This window comes from Balearica regulorum, chromosome 9 (assembly GCF_011004875.1).
Source record: "Balearica regulorum gibbericeps isolate bBalReg1 chromosome 9, bBalReg1.pri, whole genome shotgun sequence".
NCBI classification, from domain to species: domain Eukaryota; kingdom Metazoa; phylum Chordata; class Aves; order Gruiformes; family Gruidae; genus Balearica; species Balearica regulorum.
In genome coordinates this window covers 18388924-18410327 of record NC_046192.1, presented here as the reverse complement: position 1 = coordinate 18410327, position 21404 = coordinate 18388924, and the positions used below count along the sequence as shown (strand labels likewise).

Here is a 21404-nt window from a genome sequence, read left to right as displayed (position 1 = left end):
TGACCGACAGAAAATTTGACACTACTGAAGACTTCTTGAAGCCCTTATGACCATAGCGCTTAAGAACTTGGCAGAAATGGATATTCAACATTTTGCTAGTTCGGTTACTGACAGTTAACAAGGGATTTTCTTTGACAGCATTGGGAGTATGTTCTTCCTGTATGATGTACAAAGTGGATACTGTATGCCAACATACAAAGGATTGTTTTTATACACTGATTAGTGGGACTGAAGTCATTATCAGCTGTATTTTTTCCAGGTACCTCTGCCTACTTTGTATTTTATAGCACCCCAGTGTAACAGGCAGCGATGCAGGAAATCAGTCATCTCATACAGGATGAACCCTGGGTTGCCAGTTTCTTCCCCTGCAGGATTACCTTTATGGCACGGTTTGACCCTTTTCTCTGCTGTGGGCTGGACGGCAGCATGTCCAGACAGGTAGGTGATTGGTATGAAGTCCCCTCCATGCTGGAATTGCAACTGTCCCCCTGGCAGTAGCACTGGTAAGGGAGTGCTTCATTTGTACCCTCATGGATAGCAGGAGGAGTGGCAATGACAGCAGCAGTTCCTTGCCTTTAGCACCAAAGTTAAAAGTCACTAATTCTAAAGAATAGCTGGTGGATAGCACTGAAGAAATGTTGCTGCTGGCTGCATTTAGTAATTATGAAGAAAAAGGAGCATAGGCAACCTCATAAATACCTTTTCCATCAAATAAAGTAAGATGAATCCCATGCCTCAGATTTAAAACAACCCATAGTCATCTTCCTTATCCAGTGTGAAAAAACCATATTCCAGGCTAGCCCCAGCTGCACCACTGGTTAAAGTGTCTACTGAGCTCAAAAACAAGTAAGGTTTGAAGCTGTCAAGTGACAACAAAGGAGTTTTTTCCCTTCCGTGCAACACCCTGGTTCCCTCTGGAACCTCTGCCTCGTCTTCTTCCCCATGTTTGTCTCACCTCTCCAAAGTGTTCCTTACCTTTACAGTCTGTACCATCTTTCCAACCTACCTCATTTTCCCATTTATCCTATTTTTTTCTCTTCATTTTTGTTCTTGAGTCAAGGCGATCCCTTGACTATTCTTCTACCACAAGATGTCATTCAGTTTCACAAGTTAGTAGAAAGAATAAGCTCACCCCTACTGTTCTAGAAGGACTGTTACAAGTGGCTAAAAGTACAGTTTTGAGCCCAGTCTCTAGACAAGTTATTAGGGGTCATCTGAGAATTAATGAGATTTTCTTTTCAGATTCTTTTTAACATGCCTTGGACATTTGACCCTTAAGGATCTGAGCAGATTCCAAAATATTTCTAGATAGACTGGAATGTAGTCTTGCAGGGTCACCTAACATGAGGTAAAAACATACCTGCATACTCTTACATAATCCATGGTGTCTGTTCATACTTTCTAGGGAAAACTACACGCCAGATTAAATGCAAACATTTCAGAGCATGAAATGCAGCTTTGAATGTGCTTGCTGTGCAAGCTGTGTGTAGTGGCTCCAAAGCTCTGCTCCCCTTTTAGAAAGGAGAGGATGAAATGCCTCCTTGGGGAGGAGAGTCTGAAATACTACTATGCCAACTCTCTTCATCTCTTTTCTAGGGCTAAAAGACAAAGCCAGGAAAGAAATAATCTAAACTACAATCTTGGTTTTCCTGGGGCATTCCCTTTCAGTGCCACTTCCCTTGTGTTTTCTGATGCCTGCTGAAGGAGAGAGCAGCCAACTGAACTTACCACAAAAACCATGGTGGCTCGGTCTTTCTGCCTTCAGGACCTGATGTTATTTGTAGAAGTGTACAGAGCAGAGTGACAGCTTAAGGTGACTACACACTCTGCTTTTCTCCCCACCAAGCAAAAAAAAAGGTGCAGGACTGGTGTGGAGCAGACATATGAGAAAGTACTGGTCATCCTATTCCCCACAGATCACTCTGCTCTCCTTTCCTTGCTTCTATCTCGTCTTCAAAATCCACTTCAGGTGTTCTCTGGCTTGGTCTGCCTTCCTGCTTTCAATTTTTTCTCCCAATTTGGCTGCATTTGGCTTCACTCTTTTCCACAAAGGCTGGTGTGAAATAAGTTTTCAGAGGACCATGCACACTTTGTATATGCTGTAGTGAATCCAGGAAGGGCTGAAGTACCTTGTGATAATTCCCAAAATCATATGAAATTGGCCCATACACTAGTGAGATCTCTTTACTGTTTGCCTTCGGAGGGAACTCTAGCCAATTTCTTTGGACTTGGTAGACAGGTCAACTCTGACAGATGCACAAAAAGACCCTTAAGAGAGGAAGAACATGTCTTTACCCTCTCCTGTCTCCTAATGTAGCTGCTTACTGGTTCAGCCCCTTGTTATTTAATGTGCTTTTTCACACCTGTGTTTTCAACTCCCCTGCAGATTCCTCCATTGATTTTCTTTCTCCATGTCCAAGTTCTCATGTCCTCCATGTCCAAATTTTTCTTTAGATATCTTCTAGGCCTGTGCTGTCTGCTGTTCCTTTTATGCTTTCCTCTCTGAAATCTCTCCACCTATTCTTCTCATCTCACCTCAGTCCCGTGTCTTGTAACATATATTTGGTAGATGTTCCTCATTCTAGTGTCTTCCATCTTCTTTCTGATTCTCTCTTGTATTCTCTTTCTGGCTTTACTCCCTTTCCTACACTATGCAGTTGTTTGTCTTCCCCTATTCTATACAGTTTCTTAAATTACATGCAGAGTAGCCATGGTGACATTCCCTAACAGCATTGCTTTGTATGCATTAAGATAAAAAGCTGATAATGACAGTATGGATTGCAGCCACTTCCTATCCACAAGCACAAGATACAGGGGAATAACGTCATTGTTGAAGAAAGCAGCCTGAGGCTTTATTGTCACTAACAGCAGTAAGAAAATACCATTTTGAAAAAGGAGTGGTTGCCAGAAAGCTTAAGAAAAAAAGACCAAGTGGGTAAGTGCCAGCTTCTCCCATCCTCTCTCTGGTAGGTCATTGCTGGTAGCCCTGTCCAGTGCAGTCATTTTGTTGTGAAAATGTGTTTAGTTTTGGAGAATGTAATCCCCATTTCTCTACGTGAGATAAAAATCAATCAATACTTGTTTCTTGGGTTTCCTGAATCTCAGCCCATGCTCCCAGCATCTTCCACGTCCCTGGTGTTAGATCGAGCCTCTGCAGCTGTTGCTTCATCATTTAGGAAATCCGTCGTGTTGGGAGGGTTTTGGCTGCATGCTGCAATGTCTGGATTCTGCTAAAAGGCTTGAAAAAGTTTACGACTTAAAAATCATCACTGGGATGAGTTATTGTGCTTAATATATATAGTCCAAGGAGCTTTGCCATCTAGAGAAATATCTGGGGAAAATTAAGTGGTCACCAATGTTTCGGAGTTTCACACCTGAAAATCTGGCAGAAACAAAGATAGCCCTGGAGAAACTGGAGATCTAAGATGGATATGGGAATTTAAACTGAATCTTTGTTTCCTGCCATAGAAATATAATGTTAAAACATATGTGTTCTATTTAAGACCTAGATTGTTACCTGGTGGAGGGAAAGATGGGAATTTACTGTGGTTCCTCAGGAAGAGGGAGGCGATGCTGGGAAAAGAGAAGATACAGGGAAAGTCCAGCTGAGTCCAGAGAGAAATCTGGTCTTTGACCAATGTGAAGGAGGAAGGCAGAGGGGCCTGGTGATGTGATGCCAGTGGCCGCCTCATGCTGTGGTGGGGAAGGCATTTTAGGAGCTGGCCAGCCTTCAAGGAAGGCTGTGGCTGCCATCTTGAGTGGGCAGCAGGGAGGGCAACCGAGATGTCACAGGCAAATGTTGCAGAAAGGTCTGGGAAAAAAGCACCTGGGCTGGTGCCTGGAGACAACCTGAGGGGAAAGCAGGCTGCTGGCTTGCAGGGGAATGGTTTACGCAACTGTGTCACGAAGCTCTTCAGAAGGAACCACGCAACCTCCTTACAGAGCAGCTTCCCATAATGGCTGCCCCACACAGGATGGAGCAGAGCTGGTGCTGTGAGTGCCACCTCATGCATGTCCCTTCTCCAGCATGGTGGTGACTGCCAGTGCTGATCTGCTTTCTGTTCAGCTCTATTTCCTGTCCTTTTACTTTTTCCTCTCTGTTCCTGCCCCTGTGGTGTGCCCCCATTTTAGATGGGGAAGGAGGACATGACTGCTGCCACGGCAGGGCCTCGGCATCATGGAGGAAAGCAGAGGGCCAAAGTCTGGAAAAGACAGGAAATCTTCTCCCTTCTTCAGGAAAACACCACCTGGAAATAGGTTTTAAAGCCTCCTGAAGTGGCCAGAGCATAAGAGGAGACATGGAACCCCATATGTGAGGAACTTTTTAGCAGAAATGATGGCAAAAGAATAAGGAAGGAGGAGCTTCAGGTTGGTGTTAACAGTATGACAAAGGGTGTGGATTAATCTGACAAGGGGTTAAAGGGACCAATGATATTTTAATACCTGGATTTGTGAGAAATAACTGATAATGTGAAAACTCAAATCTGCAAGGCTAGGAAAGAAGTAAAGGTCCAGCTGCGAGGCTACAGCCCTTGTGTCAGTGAAGGCCCTGGCCTTAACTTCTTGGCTTCCCCATGGAAAGAGTCACTGGGCAGAAATGGCTTTTTCTGTTGAGAAAAATCATTTAGATGGAAAAATCTTTGAATATCTAAAAGGCCAAGGTACTACATTGATGCCAACTGAAAAATTCTGATCAATTGGTGCATTTTAAGTAAATTTTGTAAAATTACAGTGGATACAGGGCAGATAAAACAACTAAACAGAATTTCTCTTTAAAGAGAATTTTTTTTTCCCTGTTGGAGTGGAGGACTAAACTAGAAACGAATGCCTTGAAATATAAGGTTTTTATTCTAAACAAACAAAGCTTTTGTAGAAACAGAGAAATGGCCATTTCTTGGATATTACACATTAATCAGTTATGCTTTAGCAGTAATGAAGTCAGTGCTTGGAGGCTAATTGATGTGGAGGTCTGGAAACTGTGGGCTCACAAACTCCAGGCCCTTCTTTGTGGGTAAGTGTGTTTCATGTCCCAGAGCCACAAATCCTATGAAACAGTTTCTGTCCTGAAGACAGGACGCTTGAAAGAAGCAAGCTGATGCACAAGGTGTCTTGGCAGGTTTTCAGAAGATTAGTGAAAATGTATTTCTTTCACGAGTGTTTTACTTTCAGAGGATGAGTGTTTTTCACAGGGAAGCATTTATTCACCAGTTAGCATTTCAGTCTAGAGCTGTAACACAGGGCTGTAACTGTCATTGTTATGTGGTGCCCAGAATCCCTCTCACATGGTTTTCATGATCCGATTGTAGGCACGTGAACTCCCCTGATGGTAGATTTATACTTTCTGTGTGTGTTGAGGCTTGGCAAAGAGCCTTGGCTACAGACTGCTTTTATTCTCAAGTTACCAAGTATGGCGCATGCATGTCATGACTAGTTCTTGCTGGGGCCCTTAGTTCTGGTTGTAGATCAAGACTACTAGTGGGTTTTTCCCATGTTAGGTTGTTTTTTGTTTTTTTTTTTTTGTTTGGTTGGGTTTGGTTTTGGTTTTGTTTTGTTTTTAAATCTGTGTGTTTCATAATAGATGTACTTTCTAGATCCATATGCTTTATTTATCTGGTAAGCTTTCTGATGATTGCTCAGAATATCCTTTAGGGTATCCACCTTTATGTCAAGATCAAAAGGGGAAATTCAGAAGCAGGCAAATCCCTCAGTGAAGTCAGCTATTGCAAATAGGTTAGAAAAAAAAGAAAGTGAGGTTATAAAGTAAACCAGTTATGTTTTCAATTAAATGTGAAAGCCTAACAAATTTTGCTTTTTGTACTAAACATTAGATACTCGTATATCTATCTGCAGATAAATGTGGGCTTTTAACTTTTATCAGCCTTGCCATTACTGGATATATGTATATATGGAATATATACAAAACATTTTAAAAACTTCGAGATTTAATATCCACTTACATTTGCATGCTTAATTTGTATGTATGGCTATTGATTTTCTAAAAGCATTCATGAAGTATTTGTAGGACCACATACCATCCACAATTGTTTCTGAAAATTAGATGGAGAACTTAACGTCTGGATATGTTGGAAAATCTTGGCCCTAGTCTTTTAAGACACCATTCCTGCAAATCCTGTGATCCATATTTGGTAAATATAATTTGAATGAGAGGAGGGAGAAGGGTCTGCATCTCTTAAATACGCTTGAGCACGAGAATGTAATGAGTGGGACAAAAAGGGAGTGGTTGATAATAAAGAAGGGAGGGTTAGGGGTGGAGAATAGTTATTAAATGAAATCTAAGCTCTTCTGAAAAAGCTTGTTGAGCAACCAGCTTTAATTGAAGCTATTAAAGCTTCAATAGACTATTTTCAATAACGACAAGCTGGTAAAAGCAGCTGTTAAAATGTTGACAATAAGTCAAGTTCTTATAGCCTTGGCTGTATTTCTTTTAATGATGCAGTTTTTTAAGTTGCAACAAGTACGGAGACGGCTTCCTCCTGGACCAATCCCTCTCCCAATTTTTGGGACCCTGATACAGCTGAACTTTCAGTTTAATCGTGATCTTCTCATGAAGGTATTTATTTTCAGATACTCCTAATTGTTTAAAAGTCTTTATAATTTCCTATTTCTCATATTGTTTGCTATGTGAAAACATCCTCTCCCAAAACTACATTGGTGTAACATACTGTGATTGTTAACTAGCCGCTGTGATATTGCACTTGATTTGGTTCAGAACTGCTGGTTTGGTTGGCAACATAAGAAAAAGTTATTGCAGCATGAAGTATTTTGCCAAGCTAAGAAAACTGGTATCGGAAGTTCTGAATGTGTGAAAATCATTCTGATGCTTAAACTTGTCACCTTTTAACACGGAATTTGATGAATTCATGTGAAAATTCATATCATTTAGGATTAAATACCCTCAAGGATAATATATCAGATTTGCAGTAAGGGAAAAGAAACACTATTTTAAAAAAATACTTTCACAGCATGGACTTTTAGCTTTCCGAGCACTGGCACTCTCCAGCTTGAGCAGTAAATAGATACTTAAGATGCACTATGTGTGCATATGCTTGTTTGTATTGACAGAATCTAAAAAAACCCCACAAACCTTTATTTTTGAGGAGTACTTCTGTGCACAAAGCCGTCTCTATTTCATTCTGTTGGTTCTCGCAGTGCTTTCAGGATTCTCAGCAGACAACTCCAGTGGCTTCTGTCATTGCAATTTGGATGAGGCACGCCAGTTATTCTGACCAAATGGCAGGTTCAGGCAGGAAGTAAGGACACTGTGAGACAGAATGGTCTTACTCAAGTACCTAAATATGCAGTGGGGTGGGGGGGAAGAAGAAAGCAACTGGTCCAGTCTCTACAAGCTAGTTACCCTCTGACATTTATGTGTTCCCTTTGCACCACTTTACCAGTACAAATGATAGAAACCCTCTTGAAATAAATTCATGCATACACCCTTTATCACATGAATCATTGTGAACTGAGCCTTGGCTTATATACAGCAATAAAAGTTACCTAATGTTTCTTGGCATAGATCTGCAGCTCTGAAAAGCTGGAATATTCAGTTTTTTCCAACAGTGGATGCTGGAAAAGACATTCATGCTTTCTCACAGATAATTGTAATCTTGTGAGAAAGACGGAGAACATCATTCCACCTTAGGGCTGGTCCTGTAATCAGTGTAAAAACAGGTTCATACTCTGCAGTGTGTGGGATTTCATCTGTGCTTTCCTGGCTTCTCTCCCATGTATAGCTGGCAAAAATTCATGGCAACATATTCACCTTATGGTTTGGATGGGCCCCAGTGATTGTACTGAATGGATTTCAAGCGGTTAAGGATGGTATGACCATGCACCCTGAAGATGTTTCTGGGAGGCTAGTGTCTCCTTTCTTCAGAGCAATGGCCAAAGGAAAAGGTAAGATTTTCTTGCCATAAATATTGTCTTGAGAAACTGCAGCTCTTTTGTAGCTTATAACCACTTCCAAAGGTCCCACAGTAGCAGTCTATGAGGAATGACTGCCAGGTGAACTGCAAAGTAGGGAGAGGCGAAATAGCCTTTGGATTGTAGGAGGAGGAGAAGACCAGCAAAAGAAAAGCAATTCATAATGCCCTGTGTGAAATATTCACTGGAGCAGATTCAGAGGTGATGAGGCAGTGGTAGGTTGTGCCACAGAGAAGTGGAAGAACAGGAAACAGCACGGTTCCTTGTCCTGCACTTGCTGCCTCCTACCATTACATTTTCAACTGAAGAATGAGCTTGATGGTGGGATCTTCTTCCCATTCCCTTCCTTTTGTGAATATTTTCTTACTCTCTCAGTTGCATCTAGATGTTCACTGCACTTCTGTTTCAACCTTGCTATAGGTTTCATACTTATACTGGCAATTCCCAAACTCCTGATTTTCATGAACACATTCATTATGAAATTACCTTTATTTTATTTGGGACTTTGACTTTTTTTAAGGAAACCTAATTCCCCAAATATTTCTAATTTGAATTTGTTTCAGTCTTTGGTGATTCTTATACTAAAAAAAAAAAGCCTGTTAGTATATGATGTTTATTTCTTCTGAAGATATTTTTCACAAAGCCCAAGTACTGAACTTTTCTGCCCTGTGGACAGGAACTTTTCTCCCCAACTGTGGACAATCAGAACTCTTTCCCCTTTTCCCTTCATGAGAATCATTACCCTGGTCAGGTGAGCTCTAAGCATAGAAGAGAGGGGGAGGCAAGCGTTCAGAGAATGTCTAGAGAAGCAGCTGTCAAACTTTCTGAGATAACTGGTTGTCTTGGATCAAGCTTAATCCTGCAAGTCATCTTATTACCCAGTTGAGTTTGTCCATTTTAGTCCTGCCCACATGCTTACATGCCACAGCTGTTCCTTTGTGTCTTTGTGTTCATAGGCAATGCAATAGTTCCATTATATTCTGTGGTTTAGTAACTCTTTTAATGCAGTCTTTGTCTATAATAAATATTAGCATGATGAAGAGCTCTTCCTTGAATGGATGCAGGGATTATGTTGGCAACTGGTCATACCTGGAAGCAGCAGAGAAGGTTTGCCCTGAGGACTCTACGCAACCTTGGGCTGGGGAAAAGAGGTCTGGAGCATCGAGTTCAAGAAGAGGCCCACTACCTGGTAGACTTCTTTGCAAGTATGAAAGGTATCTCTGCAATAAATACTGATTATTTTTGTCATTAGTCTGATGTCTTTAGTGTATGAACTGCTCTGTCCTACTCTGAAATCAAGGACAGCTTTTGTTCTGCAAGAGAGTGTGCAAGGTTTTACAGTGTCTATGTGGAATGGACTGAAAATGCAAAGACACCAGTCCTGTGTTTTCAAACCCAGTGGGAGATTATTCTTGTTCAAAGTTATTTACAAAAAAACTAAAATTGGGAAGCAAAAGTGGAGCTTATTTACTATTTATATCATAGAATGCTTAAAGAGGAAAAGGATCTCTGAAGATGGTCTAGTCTAACCCCTTCTCAAAGAAGGGTCAATTGGAGCAGGTTTCTTAGGGCTGAGTCCAGTTAGGTTTTAAATATCTGCAAGAATGGAGACTTCACCACCTTTCTGGGTAACCTGTTCAATCAGCCCTACAGTAAAAAAGCTTCTTATGTTTAGGCAAAATTTAATGTATTTCGATTTTTGCCCATTGCCTCACTTGATACCACTGAGAAAAATCTAAGCTCCATGTTCTTTATTTTCCTCCATCAGTTGTTTATACACATTTAAGATACTTCCCAGAGCCTTCTCTTGTCCAGACTAAGCAGTCCCAGCTCTCACAGCCTCTCTTACATAAGATGCTCCAGTCCTTTAATTGTCCCTGTGGCTTTTTGCTCAACTTGTTCTCATATATTGATGTCTCTCTTGTATGCCCGGAACTGGACCCAGCACTCCAGATGGGTCTCACCAGTGTTGATTGGAGGGGAAGGACCACCTCCCTTGACCTGCCAGCAATGCCTTTCTTAATGCAGCCCAGATGATGTTGGCCACCTTTGTCTCAAGGGCACATTGCTGGCTCATATATGGTGCTGGTGCATAAAGATTGCATAAAGACACATTATCAATGCTGATGAATTAAGTCTTGTAATGCCATTGGCATGTGCTCTGTAAAGCAGTGACTAGACTTTTGTCTTCACTACAACTTTTTATCATGATCAACGCAGTTAGGAGCATGTGAGTTGGATTTCCAAATACTGATCATTATGCAAAGGCACAGTAAATAAGGACATGCTGTAGCTAGCATTGTATCAAAAGTAATTAAATCTAGCCCAATCCCATGGTTTAAGAACTAGGAGAGATTGAGATGTGACCACATGTGCAGGAAAGAAAAGCCCAGAACAATAAGTTGTTAATCAGAATTGTGCATTGAGTGTTGGACAGTTGCATCAGTATGTACATAAATATAGTTGTTTATAGTAATTTATTCTGGAGTCACAAAATAGTTTTTTGAGATTAGTTTTTCAAGTAATTTATTTAAAATTAGCTATTATTTTCTTGACACAATTGGTTGAAAGGAGTTTACAACATTTTATCTTACTGGAGATTGTACATCTCTAGCATGGTCAGACAAAATATAGTAGCCTTGCATGTATTTATGTTCTTGCTGAGTAAGGCTGCCTCTCTTCTTATGGCTGTCCCCTCAGATTTCCTTTGATCACAGTGTTTTCAATCATTTCCGTGCTTGAGACTTATGTTGAGTTTGCTAAACAGCAAACTTGCATATGTTTTTTTTTTCTTACCTCTAAATTTGCTCTATCATATTACAAAATATTTTATACATCTGGCATTTCTTTAGGGTGCCACACATTTCTGGGATTATGGGATTGAATCAGTTTGAAAGTACAATTTTGTAAGAAGATTGCTGCTTCTCTGTGAAATGCAGTGCTCTCTTGAAAGTCCTTTGGGTAACCTATAATATTCTCTCATTTCACTAAAGCAGAATAGGAGACATTAACAGTGACATTTATTATTATGGTTACAGGGAAACCCCTGGATCCTTCTTTCCCTCTCGTTCATTCCGTCTCAAATGTAATTTGTGCTGTTGTTTTTGGACGTCGCTTCTCCAGAGAGGATGAAACCTTCCATGAACTGATTAGAGCCACAGAGTATATATTCAAATTTGGAGGCAGTTTTATTCATCATGTAAGTAAATGATTTGTTGTCTTTTTCTGAATAAGACAGAAAGTGAGAAATACAGATTCAAGAAGTAGCTGTTAGGCAAAAGTTTTTGAATGGGTGAGGGACGTCTCATGCAGCTTTACAATACACTGCCTCAAAGTATGATGGTAAAGCTCTACATACCAGCCTTGGTCATTTGTGTTCATTGTCCTATGTTTGAGTACTGTGATAAGGTCGTTTGTGCCTAAATCTTTGCAGCAAGGCACAAGCTGATGGACTGCTCCTGGGTCCTGTTTGTTACTTGGTTTCTCAACCCCCATGCACAACAGATTCCTGCCTTGGGCATACTACATGTCAGGTCTAAAAGTGTGATTCACTTGCCAAGTTTAGACACTGTTTTATATACAGTCAACAGAGAGAAGAATGATTCAAATACCTAAGCGTTTTGCCTGTGGCTACTTATCTCCATTTCCTCTATAAGAAGTGGAGACTTGGAGACTTCCCAGTGAAATTCCCCTCCTTCACCCTGAGTGAGGAGCAGCTCTAGAGGCAGGCAGCAAAAGATAGGAAATGCTAAGCCAGCAAATATTCCTGTAAGCTTGGCAATCAAAACAGTCAGTGCTCTTCTGAGAGTCGAGGACTTCTCTGACACTAGAAGAGGCCTGCTTTGCACAAAAGTGTATTCTAAGTTGCCTGGGAGTTCTGGTTCCGCTTCTAAAGCTGTCCCATACATCTTACGCAGTAGCTTCTTAGTGTAAAATATGTAAGTAATCCCTGTAATACAGGAATTTCCCCCCCATGTCCCATGGAGCATTCTCTTACTGAGTTATGATCAGGTTCCCTTTTGTTTAGCCTAGCTTTGGTCCTGTAAGTTGTGTGTGGTGGTGGCAGGCAAGACCTGCTTTTGGGATACAGAATATTATACCTCCTTTTCTTCTCTTCTTCCTACCCTAGCTTTGCTTTAGTTCAATAAATAAGATGCTGTTCTGGGAAAAAAAGAACAAGGGTTCAAACCATTCCAGAGGGAGGGCTGCAATCTTCCCACTTCCTGGATGCAAAATAGGAAATACTTTCCTATCATGTAAAAAGTGGACATTGCTGCGTCCACATGCCCATTTCTTAACTGGATTCCATGCTGTCAGGCACTGGATGGGAGAACCCTGTGGACTGGGCCCCTCCAGAAATGGAGGAGGAGTTTCGGCAGGACTGGTGGCCAGGAAGGTGGATGGACTCAGTTCCTGTCTTGGATGTTGAGAGCTAAATTCCACTTATAGTTTGGGTGCCATAGTAGCTGGAAAGTGAATGCATTTGAGAGTAGGAATGCATGTAATCTGGGCAACCATATATGATTAGTCAGACCACAGTTGTATGTAAGGCTTCTGAACTGATTTTGAAAGAAAAAAAATACCAGAGATGGAACTAAACAAAAAGGATACGAAGTTCTGTGTGAATTTACAAAGAGCTGGACTACTACCTTTCTGTGATAAGGCAATGATTAATTGGTAATTGGATGTCTGACAATAAAATTGATTTTCCAAAAAGACAGAAGTATAGTCTATCTAATTCAGCCAGACTCCACTGAACACCTAATAACATGCTTTCTGCAGTATAATTAGAAGAGTACGAGAAGAACTCAGCAAAATGAAGACTGAGAAAAGATAAAACTTCTGCTGATAAATAAATCATGGGATTATGTTTCAAGCAGGAAAAGAACTATTAAGACAAAATACACTGCAAGTACAAGAACAATGTATACAACTTCCCCAGGTATAAATATAGGCTAAAAATCAGAATTAACTCTCTAGCTATCAGAATGGGTAAAAAGCAACTATTCATAGGCCAGATTTTCCCTAAGAGAGAAGGAGAAAATTAATCTGGTTGTGTCAGCTAACTCCTTCTTCTTTTTCTAGAAGACAGCACTCAAAAATATCAGGTATCTGTTTCTCAACATTTCTGTGTTTCAGATGTTTCAAGTTTTATTGACGACACTTGAGAGCTCTTTTAGTAGAGAGTGTTTTGTGGGATTACCGAGTTTGTAGACCAGCCGCTGGTAGCCAGCCCTTGCTTTGGCTTGGATCAACTGCTTTTGCACGTCCTGGTGAGGACAATTTGCAACGGCTTTCCTTCTTCCTTCCCGGTATTCTCCACTGGAGGGCAGGAGGATCTCACTTTTTAAATGCCTGAATCCAGTTCATTGTCATTGAATACAGGAATTGAATAATTGAATAAATGAATACATTTCGTTCTAATTATAATCATTCTAATTGTGATTGAGCTGAAAGCATGTGTAACTCTGAATCTTACCATCAACACAGCTAGAAATTATATAGTGTACTGTTTCACAACTTGAAAACATAAGCATAGTCTTTGTCAGAGTATTTTAGTAATGATGCCAAACCCACATGCTAACATGAATACCACCTTCTCCTTTTAGTAGATCTAAAATGCATTTTCTAGCAATAGAGACTTTGTGGTATCTCTTGTGCGTGACTCCCACAGCTCTATGAAATCTTCCCCTGGCTGATGTGCCGTCTCCCTGGTCCTCATAAAAAGGCATTGTCTTGCTATGATGTCCTGAGCTCTTTTACAAGGAGAGAGATCAGAATGCACACAGAGCGTGGGATACCAGATGAACTGCAGGATTTCATTGACTTTTACCTGGCTCACATTGAAAGAGTAAGTATTTGTTCTACCTGATCATACATTCATGGGGAATAAGGTGAAAAGGACCGTTAAACCATCCTCTCTGAGCCCTTCTATCACAATCTCTTACCTTCATAGATATCCTAATGTGATTCCAGTAACCAGGGACTTGCTAAATCCTTTCTAATTGTTGATACGTCACAGCACCATGCAATCCTTTCATTAAAGGGCAGGTTAATATACTGCATTTTTTCTCATTGACACAAGTTACAAAATTATTCTAAGATACAAAACACTTCCAGGAAAGAATACTGAATTTCTAAGTGGACCACAAGAGAACTGGGAAGGTTTCAGAGAGAAAGAGTGGGGTGTTCTGGATAGGATATTTGACTGGTAAGGGTTTGTCAAGAGAGGTTGCTGCAAGAGGACAGCTGGATTTTGAGAGCGTTTTGTAGGGAAATAATCAGGAGTCAGTGGAGTTTCAGACAAGGCTGGAGAAGAGGAGAGTGCCAGAGTCAGTGAAGTTTCAAGCAAAGGCAACTGGGACAAATAACGGCATTTTGGGCAGGCACACATAGTAGAGGTAAGTGGGAATCAGCAGGGTTTTGAAAGGCTGTAGGAGGCTTGCATAAGCTGTGAGCAGGGACACGTATCTCTCCTTTTCCTAGACCTTACCAGGATCACTTTGTCTGAATCTCTTGGGAACTGGATCCCCTCCGTACCCCCTGGGTTAGCAGCTGTCCTTCCCTCTGTGACTCTTTCTACCTCCATTTAATCACTCTTTCTTTCTCCTCTTCTCCACTGCAGTAGGCCATATTCCTCCTCCTGTTCTGCCTGGTGATAGGAAGAAAAAGGAGAAGGGGGAGGAAGTGACAAGATGAGACTGGTGATACTGGGGGATGACAAGGCAAGAGTGGCTCAGAGAGCCAAACGAGATATCCAGGGTTGGGGGTATCTATTCTTGCAGCCCTGGAGAAGTGGGTAGTAACTGCTGCTCCTGGGTGGCAGCGCTGCCCTGCCAGGACAACCGGTGCTCCTTCTGCCGTGGTCACATGCTGGTTGCAGCAACAGAGAGCACTGCACCCTCGTCAGGGTGACGGCACCCATCCTGTATCTCCTGGCACAGCCAAAACGGGTCTGCCATCCTGGACTGCCGCCTGGCTTGTGTACTCCCTGAGCTGGCTCTCCTGCTGTGCTCGATCACACTAGAGACACGTGCACCCAGGGAAAAATGTCTGTTAGCTCTTTTTGTCGGCCAGCTCTTTAGTCTTTTAGCAAGTGTCTTATGAATACTTTATAGTGCTTGATTTTTTTTATTATTGTGGGGAGCAAAAGCAACTATTTTGTGGAATTCCAAGTATATTGTAACTGTGAAATTGCCATTATTGTCTAAGATGGTAATCAAAGAATCAAATCAGATCTTCTTGCTGAGATCAGTTTTCTATAGCATAATAAATTACATTAATTTGTATTTCTAGCTGGTAATTCTTTACTAATTGATTTCCATATCAACTGCTTTATTTTTAGGTCCAGGGTGGATGTCATCTTATCTGGCCTCTAGTTCCTTGGATCCTCGTTTTAAATTTTTTGATACTGACACAATATTAACACATCTGGTCTTCCAAAGCATTTAACTGCTTCTAAAGTCTTTCACTGCTGTTCTAAGATTTATGAGAATTGAACATCAGTGGACCAGAAATTTTTCAGTGAACACTTCTGGGACTCTGCTGGGTGGAAATCATCCAAGTTTGTTTATTAAAAAAATTGAGCTGCCTGTAATAGATACACAGGGGCAATATAAAAAGATTAGATGATATTACAAAAGGGAAAAACATCCTTCCCTCTTTCCAATTGCTCCACTGGCAAAGGAAAGGTTCAAGACCCCTGAGCACAACCTCCTTAAATTTAGACAATGAATTCCCCCAAACCATAACAATATTTTTTCATGCTTTCAGCATATACATACATGTCCTCACACTTCTCACTGAAAACTGTAAAACCCCAGAGCAGCTGTACATGAGTCATTGTGGCCTTGTCGTGAAGAAAACGGAATACCACAGGTTAAGAACTTTTGGCAGCCCAGTGTTTGTTACCTGGTCACTGTATTGCTTGGTAGAAAAACTAATTGATGGAATATGACTTGAGGCATGAATAATGACATGCTGGTACACATCTTCAGAGGAACATTTACTTATGAAACATTCTAAATGTACCACTATTTGCACAAGTAAGCCAACAATCCTTTTCTGTGGAGATCAGGTGATTTAGCTTCATGATTAAAAGTGGAGTAAACATGACTTGTCCATTTGTGAAATGTTGGCTTTTTGTATTGATAATAATTTTTGGTGTCTAATATTCTTTATCAGTCTCTCTGTATTGTACTATAGGCAGAACACACTGCAGCTTGGAACCAGTGATAAAATCACATTTAAACCTATTCTGGTTTTTCTAACTTTCATGTATAAACCTCTACTTTTTCTTATCATTTGCAGTCCAAAGATGAACCCAGGTCTACATACAATGAAGACAACATGGTTTATTCTATAAATGACCTTTTCTTGGGTGGATCAGAGACAACAAGCACTACTTTGAACTGGGGCCTGCTCTATATGGTGGCAAATCCAGACATCCAAGGTGCGTGGATAAGCACATCACAAATATCTCTGATGCAATAGAGCGGTCAAGGCGTAACATTTTCATGGATCAGAGATTATTCCTAGATACTGGTATATGGCTAGTAGCACATGGACCTTTTTGTACTGGTAGATCTGCACTGGGCAGCATTGGTAGATCCAGAGTACCTGTATACAGGCTCTTAGAGCAGTCACAAGCATAAGGCAGCTCCCAGGAAGAGGTAACAGTTTGGGAAGTATGCATATGTATGGGAGGTTGCGGCTGATTGAGATGGAGAGGTTGAGGCCTTTGGGGAAATTAAGATTGTGGTAGGGTAGTCAGTGGAGTAAGAGGACTGGAGTTGCTGTTTGGGAATCCAGAAGGTTTGCATGCATAATCCTTGAAGGAACAGTGGCCACTGCTGTAGCTGCTTGTGAGGTGCTGATGGTCCTTCAAGAAACTGAGTTGGGTTCTGCCTTAATCACAAACCAACCAATGGCTGAAAATAATTAACCAGAAACTGACATGTGATAGTAGGGATGTCACTCCTTGGAAACTGACTTCAATTCTGCTTTGTATTGGCTGAGTATCAGTAATGGGGGTTACAGGGAGCCCTGCCCTTCTTTGTGCTCTGTAGGTCACAGGAGTAGTAAAGATAATCACCTAAAGGTCAGTTGGCAACTTGGACTTTATTTTTGTCCATCAGTCCATTTATGATCCCAAGGTATCAGGGTGTCTATTTAATCTGTGATTAAATTAACTCTGTGATTGAGTTTCTTGCAACAGAAATTATTCCAGTTGGGAGGAGAATTTGATGGGTCATCTGTTAAGTATACATAGACATAAGAAGTTTATTTTTAAGTCTAGCTTTTAAATAACCATCAATCACTTTCATAGAGCACTAAATGAAAACCAAAGAAAGAATGATCTCTTATGCTGGATAACAGAAATCTCATTGTTAGATAGCAGAATATGTGCATATACCCAGAGGAGAACAAGATTTCAAACAGAGGAAAGAGATGAAGATAAGAAAAAATTGCTCAACTTGTAGCTTTCAGACAAGAAGGTCTACTTAATCCTGTGTTATTGCATGTTTATTATCACCTAATGTAATTAAGGTTATGAAAGTGCTGACTCACCTAAATAATTTTATTTATCTAAATATAATACCTTGTACATATTTCAGAAAGCAGAGTGTGTGCAGAATGATCCTTCCTGGGCTTCTTGAGTCATATATTGCATCTAAACTCTCATAATCAACTGGCACCTCTGCATCTGTCCTCATTTAATTGGTGGATTCTTTCTGAACCCATTCATACTTTTGCCTGTGTTGACACCCAATGACAATGTTACGCACTTCCATTATGTACCATATGGAAAAGTTTGGCCTTTTGCCTTATCGCTGGATTGGGCTCTCCTTGTTCTCTGAACTACTGGAACAGAGATGCATGTTTACACTTACGCAGTGACTGATCACTTCAAAATATACTGGATCCTGAAGTAGTTGTGCTTGATTTTCCAAGCTAGTTTTTATAGAAGGAAATTTACTTTACTTAACAATCTTTCTGGATATACATTTTTAATTCTGTATGGTGCTTAAATCTCTGTTGTCTGGGTCTACCTAACAGTTTTGTGAAGGGCTGCTGGCAGTCACTGAGCAGGCTTGATGTGAATGAGCACAAACTGATCAATGCAGAACGGGCTTCCCTGCATTGTAGTGTTGCTTCAAAGGGCCTGGAAAAAGACAAGATCATTTGTTAAAAATCTAAGGCATTTTTATTATGTGTGTACTGCTTCTCTTGAAGTTTACAAAACAAATTTTACACTTCTGTTCATGCTCCCAGCACTCCTGTGCAATAAGTAATTTAAATCATGCTATTCTTGATCGAAAGGCAGGTGCCAAGAAGCAGATCCAGATTTTTTTAAAGGTGTTCGGACATTGTTCTAGACAGCATTGCTTCACGTAACAGACATCCTGCATAAGAACCATTTCCTTTTAACAGGAATTAGGCTTTTAAGGCCCAGTTTCACCTGGTTTAAATTTCAGAGAGCTATGAGCTTAGTGGTTCTAACTGGCTGTAGGTGCTTGAGGCACCTAGCCAAAAGAGAACACAAAGATAAATCAGTCATCTCTTGCATTTAAGTGTTGGTAAGGCAACTCTTTAAGAGTTCTCAACTTTTGAGCACAAATGTCTTTTCTTAATCTACGGTCCAATAACTTCAGACCCGGAAATAGAGCTCCCATATGTTTAAGTTGTTGGAACACTGTGCTGCTTTTATTTTCTTTATAAAAGTTACTTACATTTTTACATTAATTTTGTTGCTGTCCTTGTAGCTTTAAATGAGAAATGTCTTTGAAAATGGAATTAGTGAAAATACGTGATACGTTTTTCCACCTGCAATGGTGAATATTCCTCCACAGAGAAAGTGCAGAAGGAGCTGGATGCTGTTCTGGGTCCTTCCCAGTTAATCTGCTATGAGGATCGAAGAGAACTGCCCTACACAAACGCTGTGATTCATGAGGTTCAGCGCTTCAGCAATATTATCTCAGTTGGCATGCCCAGAGTGTGTGTGAGGAACACTGTATTGCTCGGCTTTCCCCTCAAAAAGGTACAGACACAGTTTTTCAATTGCTACAGGCCTTTCCTACATCAGTAGAGCAACGTGCAGATTCAAATCTATTTGTGCCAGGGTCTTCTCCTCAACAGCAGCAGGGTTGGAAACCTCTGGGTCATAGCATGAATGGGAACAAGGACAAGAAACCATCTGCCAGGCTGAGTTGAGTGACAGGTTATCAGTAGTGAATGATACCTGTGGACGGAAGAGGGGATTTTAGCAAGGGTTTCTACAAACCAATGAAGACAAAACCTTAGAGATTGATACTGAAGGATACCATGATTGATTTGTACTAATAAGACATTTGAAAGATTTCTGACTGAATTTTTGCTTGCAGAACACCTTTAAAAGATCCAGGGAAAAGCATGAAGGTTTGCAACTAGCTTTTGTCAGAGAGACTAAAACACGGAAACTTCTGATGTTAGAAGTGAAAATGGGTTTAGTACAAATAAAGTTGTTAGTTTCTGTTGACGTGGCCACTTCCACTGCCAGGCTTGGACTGACATTCTGTCATGTTCCTTGCAGTTCCTACTGGGGAGATGAACCTACCAGCATCCAAAACTGAACTCTGAAAGCAAACTGACACTGGTCTCATCTAGCTGGTTCTGACTGCTGGGGAGGACTGACAGCCAGAACTGTTAGTGGTTTTCTCCTTTCAGGGCACCATAGTTCTTCCAAATATTGCTTCGTCATTGTATGACCCAGAGCACTGGGAAACACCTCGACAGTTCAACCCTGGTCACTTCTTGGATAAGGATGGAAACTTTGTGAGCCAAGAAGCCTTTTTACCATTCTCAATAGGTAAATGGACTGACAGCACAAACATTAATGGCTTGGATTAGCACTGTAGAATTAAGATGTCTACCAAAAAAACTATTGGTTGTTTATTTCAAACCTCTTTGTGGAAAACAGTGATAAGATCAACATGATTATTTTAAGTAACATTTCCCCACCCAATTCTAAACATTTGTTCTACTAAACAAATAATAATATGGAAAATCAGAGATGTCCTGACAAATGCGTACATTTGGAAGGAAATTCTCTGCTAATGATCACGGTTGTTGATTTGGGGCATACATTCCAACACCAGATGTACATTTGGAAAGTACTTGCAAGCAGCTGTGCTGATGCTTTATGCATACAAAACTGGAGCACGACATCTTCCAGGAAGAGCAAGTCCTTATTCTTCATTTACATGATTGAACAAATTCCTGTCAAATGAAGATGAGGTTTTTGAGGTAATTGAAGAAAAACTCAGAGCAGAAGGGGTGCACAGTTATCTATAGCTAGGATAGATAGGATTCTTTAAAGGAAGAATTACATGAAGTTTTGTGTTACTGATTGCATTAAGTCCTAAAGAAATTCCGGATTCAGCAAAAATACCTTTGCTTTGTGTGAGAATGAATACAATTCCTTTTAAGTTCAGGGTAATTTACTCACTGTCCTTCCCCCTTCCTTCTGCAGGGCACCGTGTGTGTTTGGGGGAGCACCTAGCAAGGACCGAGCTCTTCATTTTCTTTGCCAACCTGCTGCGGGCATTCACCTTCCGGCTCCCTGAGGGGGTGATGAAGATCAACACAGAGCCCATTTTTGGGGGTACGCTGCAGCCCCACCCATACAGGGTTTGTGCCATTCCACGCTAGGGTGCAACACGTCACAGACCATCTATTAAGAAATCTTATTTACTTTTGTGAATATATGTCTTGAGACCATATAACTTGTTTTGTCTTGGATGTGAATTTCTGCTCCAAAAGCCACCTTTTATCCACAGCAGATAATTTTGTCCAGACCCTGTTATCTGCACTTGAAGGTGATCTATTTTTTTTCTCTTGTAAAAGTTCTTTTGATCTGGAGCACACCATCATTCTCAGCCATAAAGGCATCATGCAGTTGCTGTCTGGCCTGGCAGATTTAAATCTGGTACACTGGTGAGAAAATGACAAAACTGACTGGCAGACTTCAAGAATTAATTAATTATCTCTGAGTTATCCTGTTTTCAAAAGCAATGGAGTTTAGTAAAACATACCTGGAAAAATCTGCCTCTTTATATTACTGTCATCACTTATAACATTTCAGTCAGCTTTTTGTTGATGGTCACTAATAAAAGATATGAAGGAAAAATTAGCAACTGGTTTTATTTATGGATGAATTACAGTTCACTGAGAATTTCTAGATTTGACCCAGCAGAATATGTATATGGCATCTTTAAATCTACCAGAGGATAATTGGTTTGAGTCCAGCAGAGAAAAGGTGCAGACTGAAACTCAGTCACAGAGTGAAGATACAGAGAGAGGATTTCTTTTAGGGCAGATACTTTTAATTTTTTAAAATTCTGCCAAGTTAATTTCCGGAAAGTCCTTTCTAACTGAGCAACTGTTTACTCCTGTGGGTTGACTCCTGTTAGGATCAGCAC

The 21404-nt window shown here is 40.7% G+C and overlaps 1 protein-coding gene across 2 annotated transcripts; it reads left to right on the top strand.

The window, feature by feature from the left end:
• The first annotated feature begins 2788 nt into the window (after positions 1-2788).
• Positions 2789-21092, top strand: LOC104640862 (cytochrome P450 2J4). Of its 2 annotated transcripts, XM_075761387.1 has the most exons (10): positions 2789-2935; positions 6458-6571; positions 7755-7917; positions 9009-9158; positions 10983-11143; positions 13619-13795; positions 16255-16396; positions 18798-18985; positions 19651-19792; positions 20456-21092. In XM_075761387.1, exons 2-10 carry the CDS (start codon positions 6566-6568, stop codon positions 20632-20634), a joined length of 1308 nt encoding a protein of 435 aa, XP_075617502.1. In that variant the 5' UTR covers positions 2789-2935; positions 6458-6565; the 3' UTR covers positions 20635-21092. The 2 variants fall into 2 exon arrangements, with proteins under 2 accessions (XP_075617502.1, XP_010307657.2); XM_010309355.2 differs by lacking the exon at positions 2789-2935 and having other exon boundaries at positions 6401-6571.
• The last annotated feature ends 312 nt before the right edge of the window (positions 21093-21404 follow it).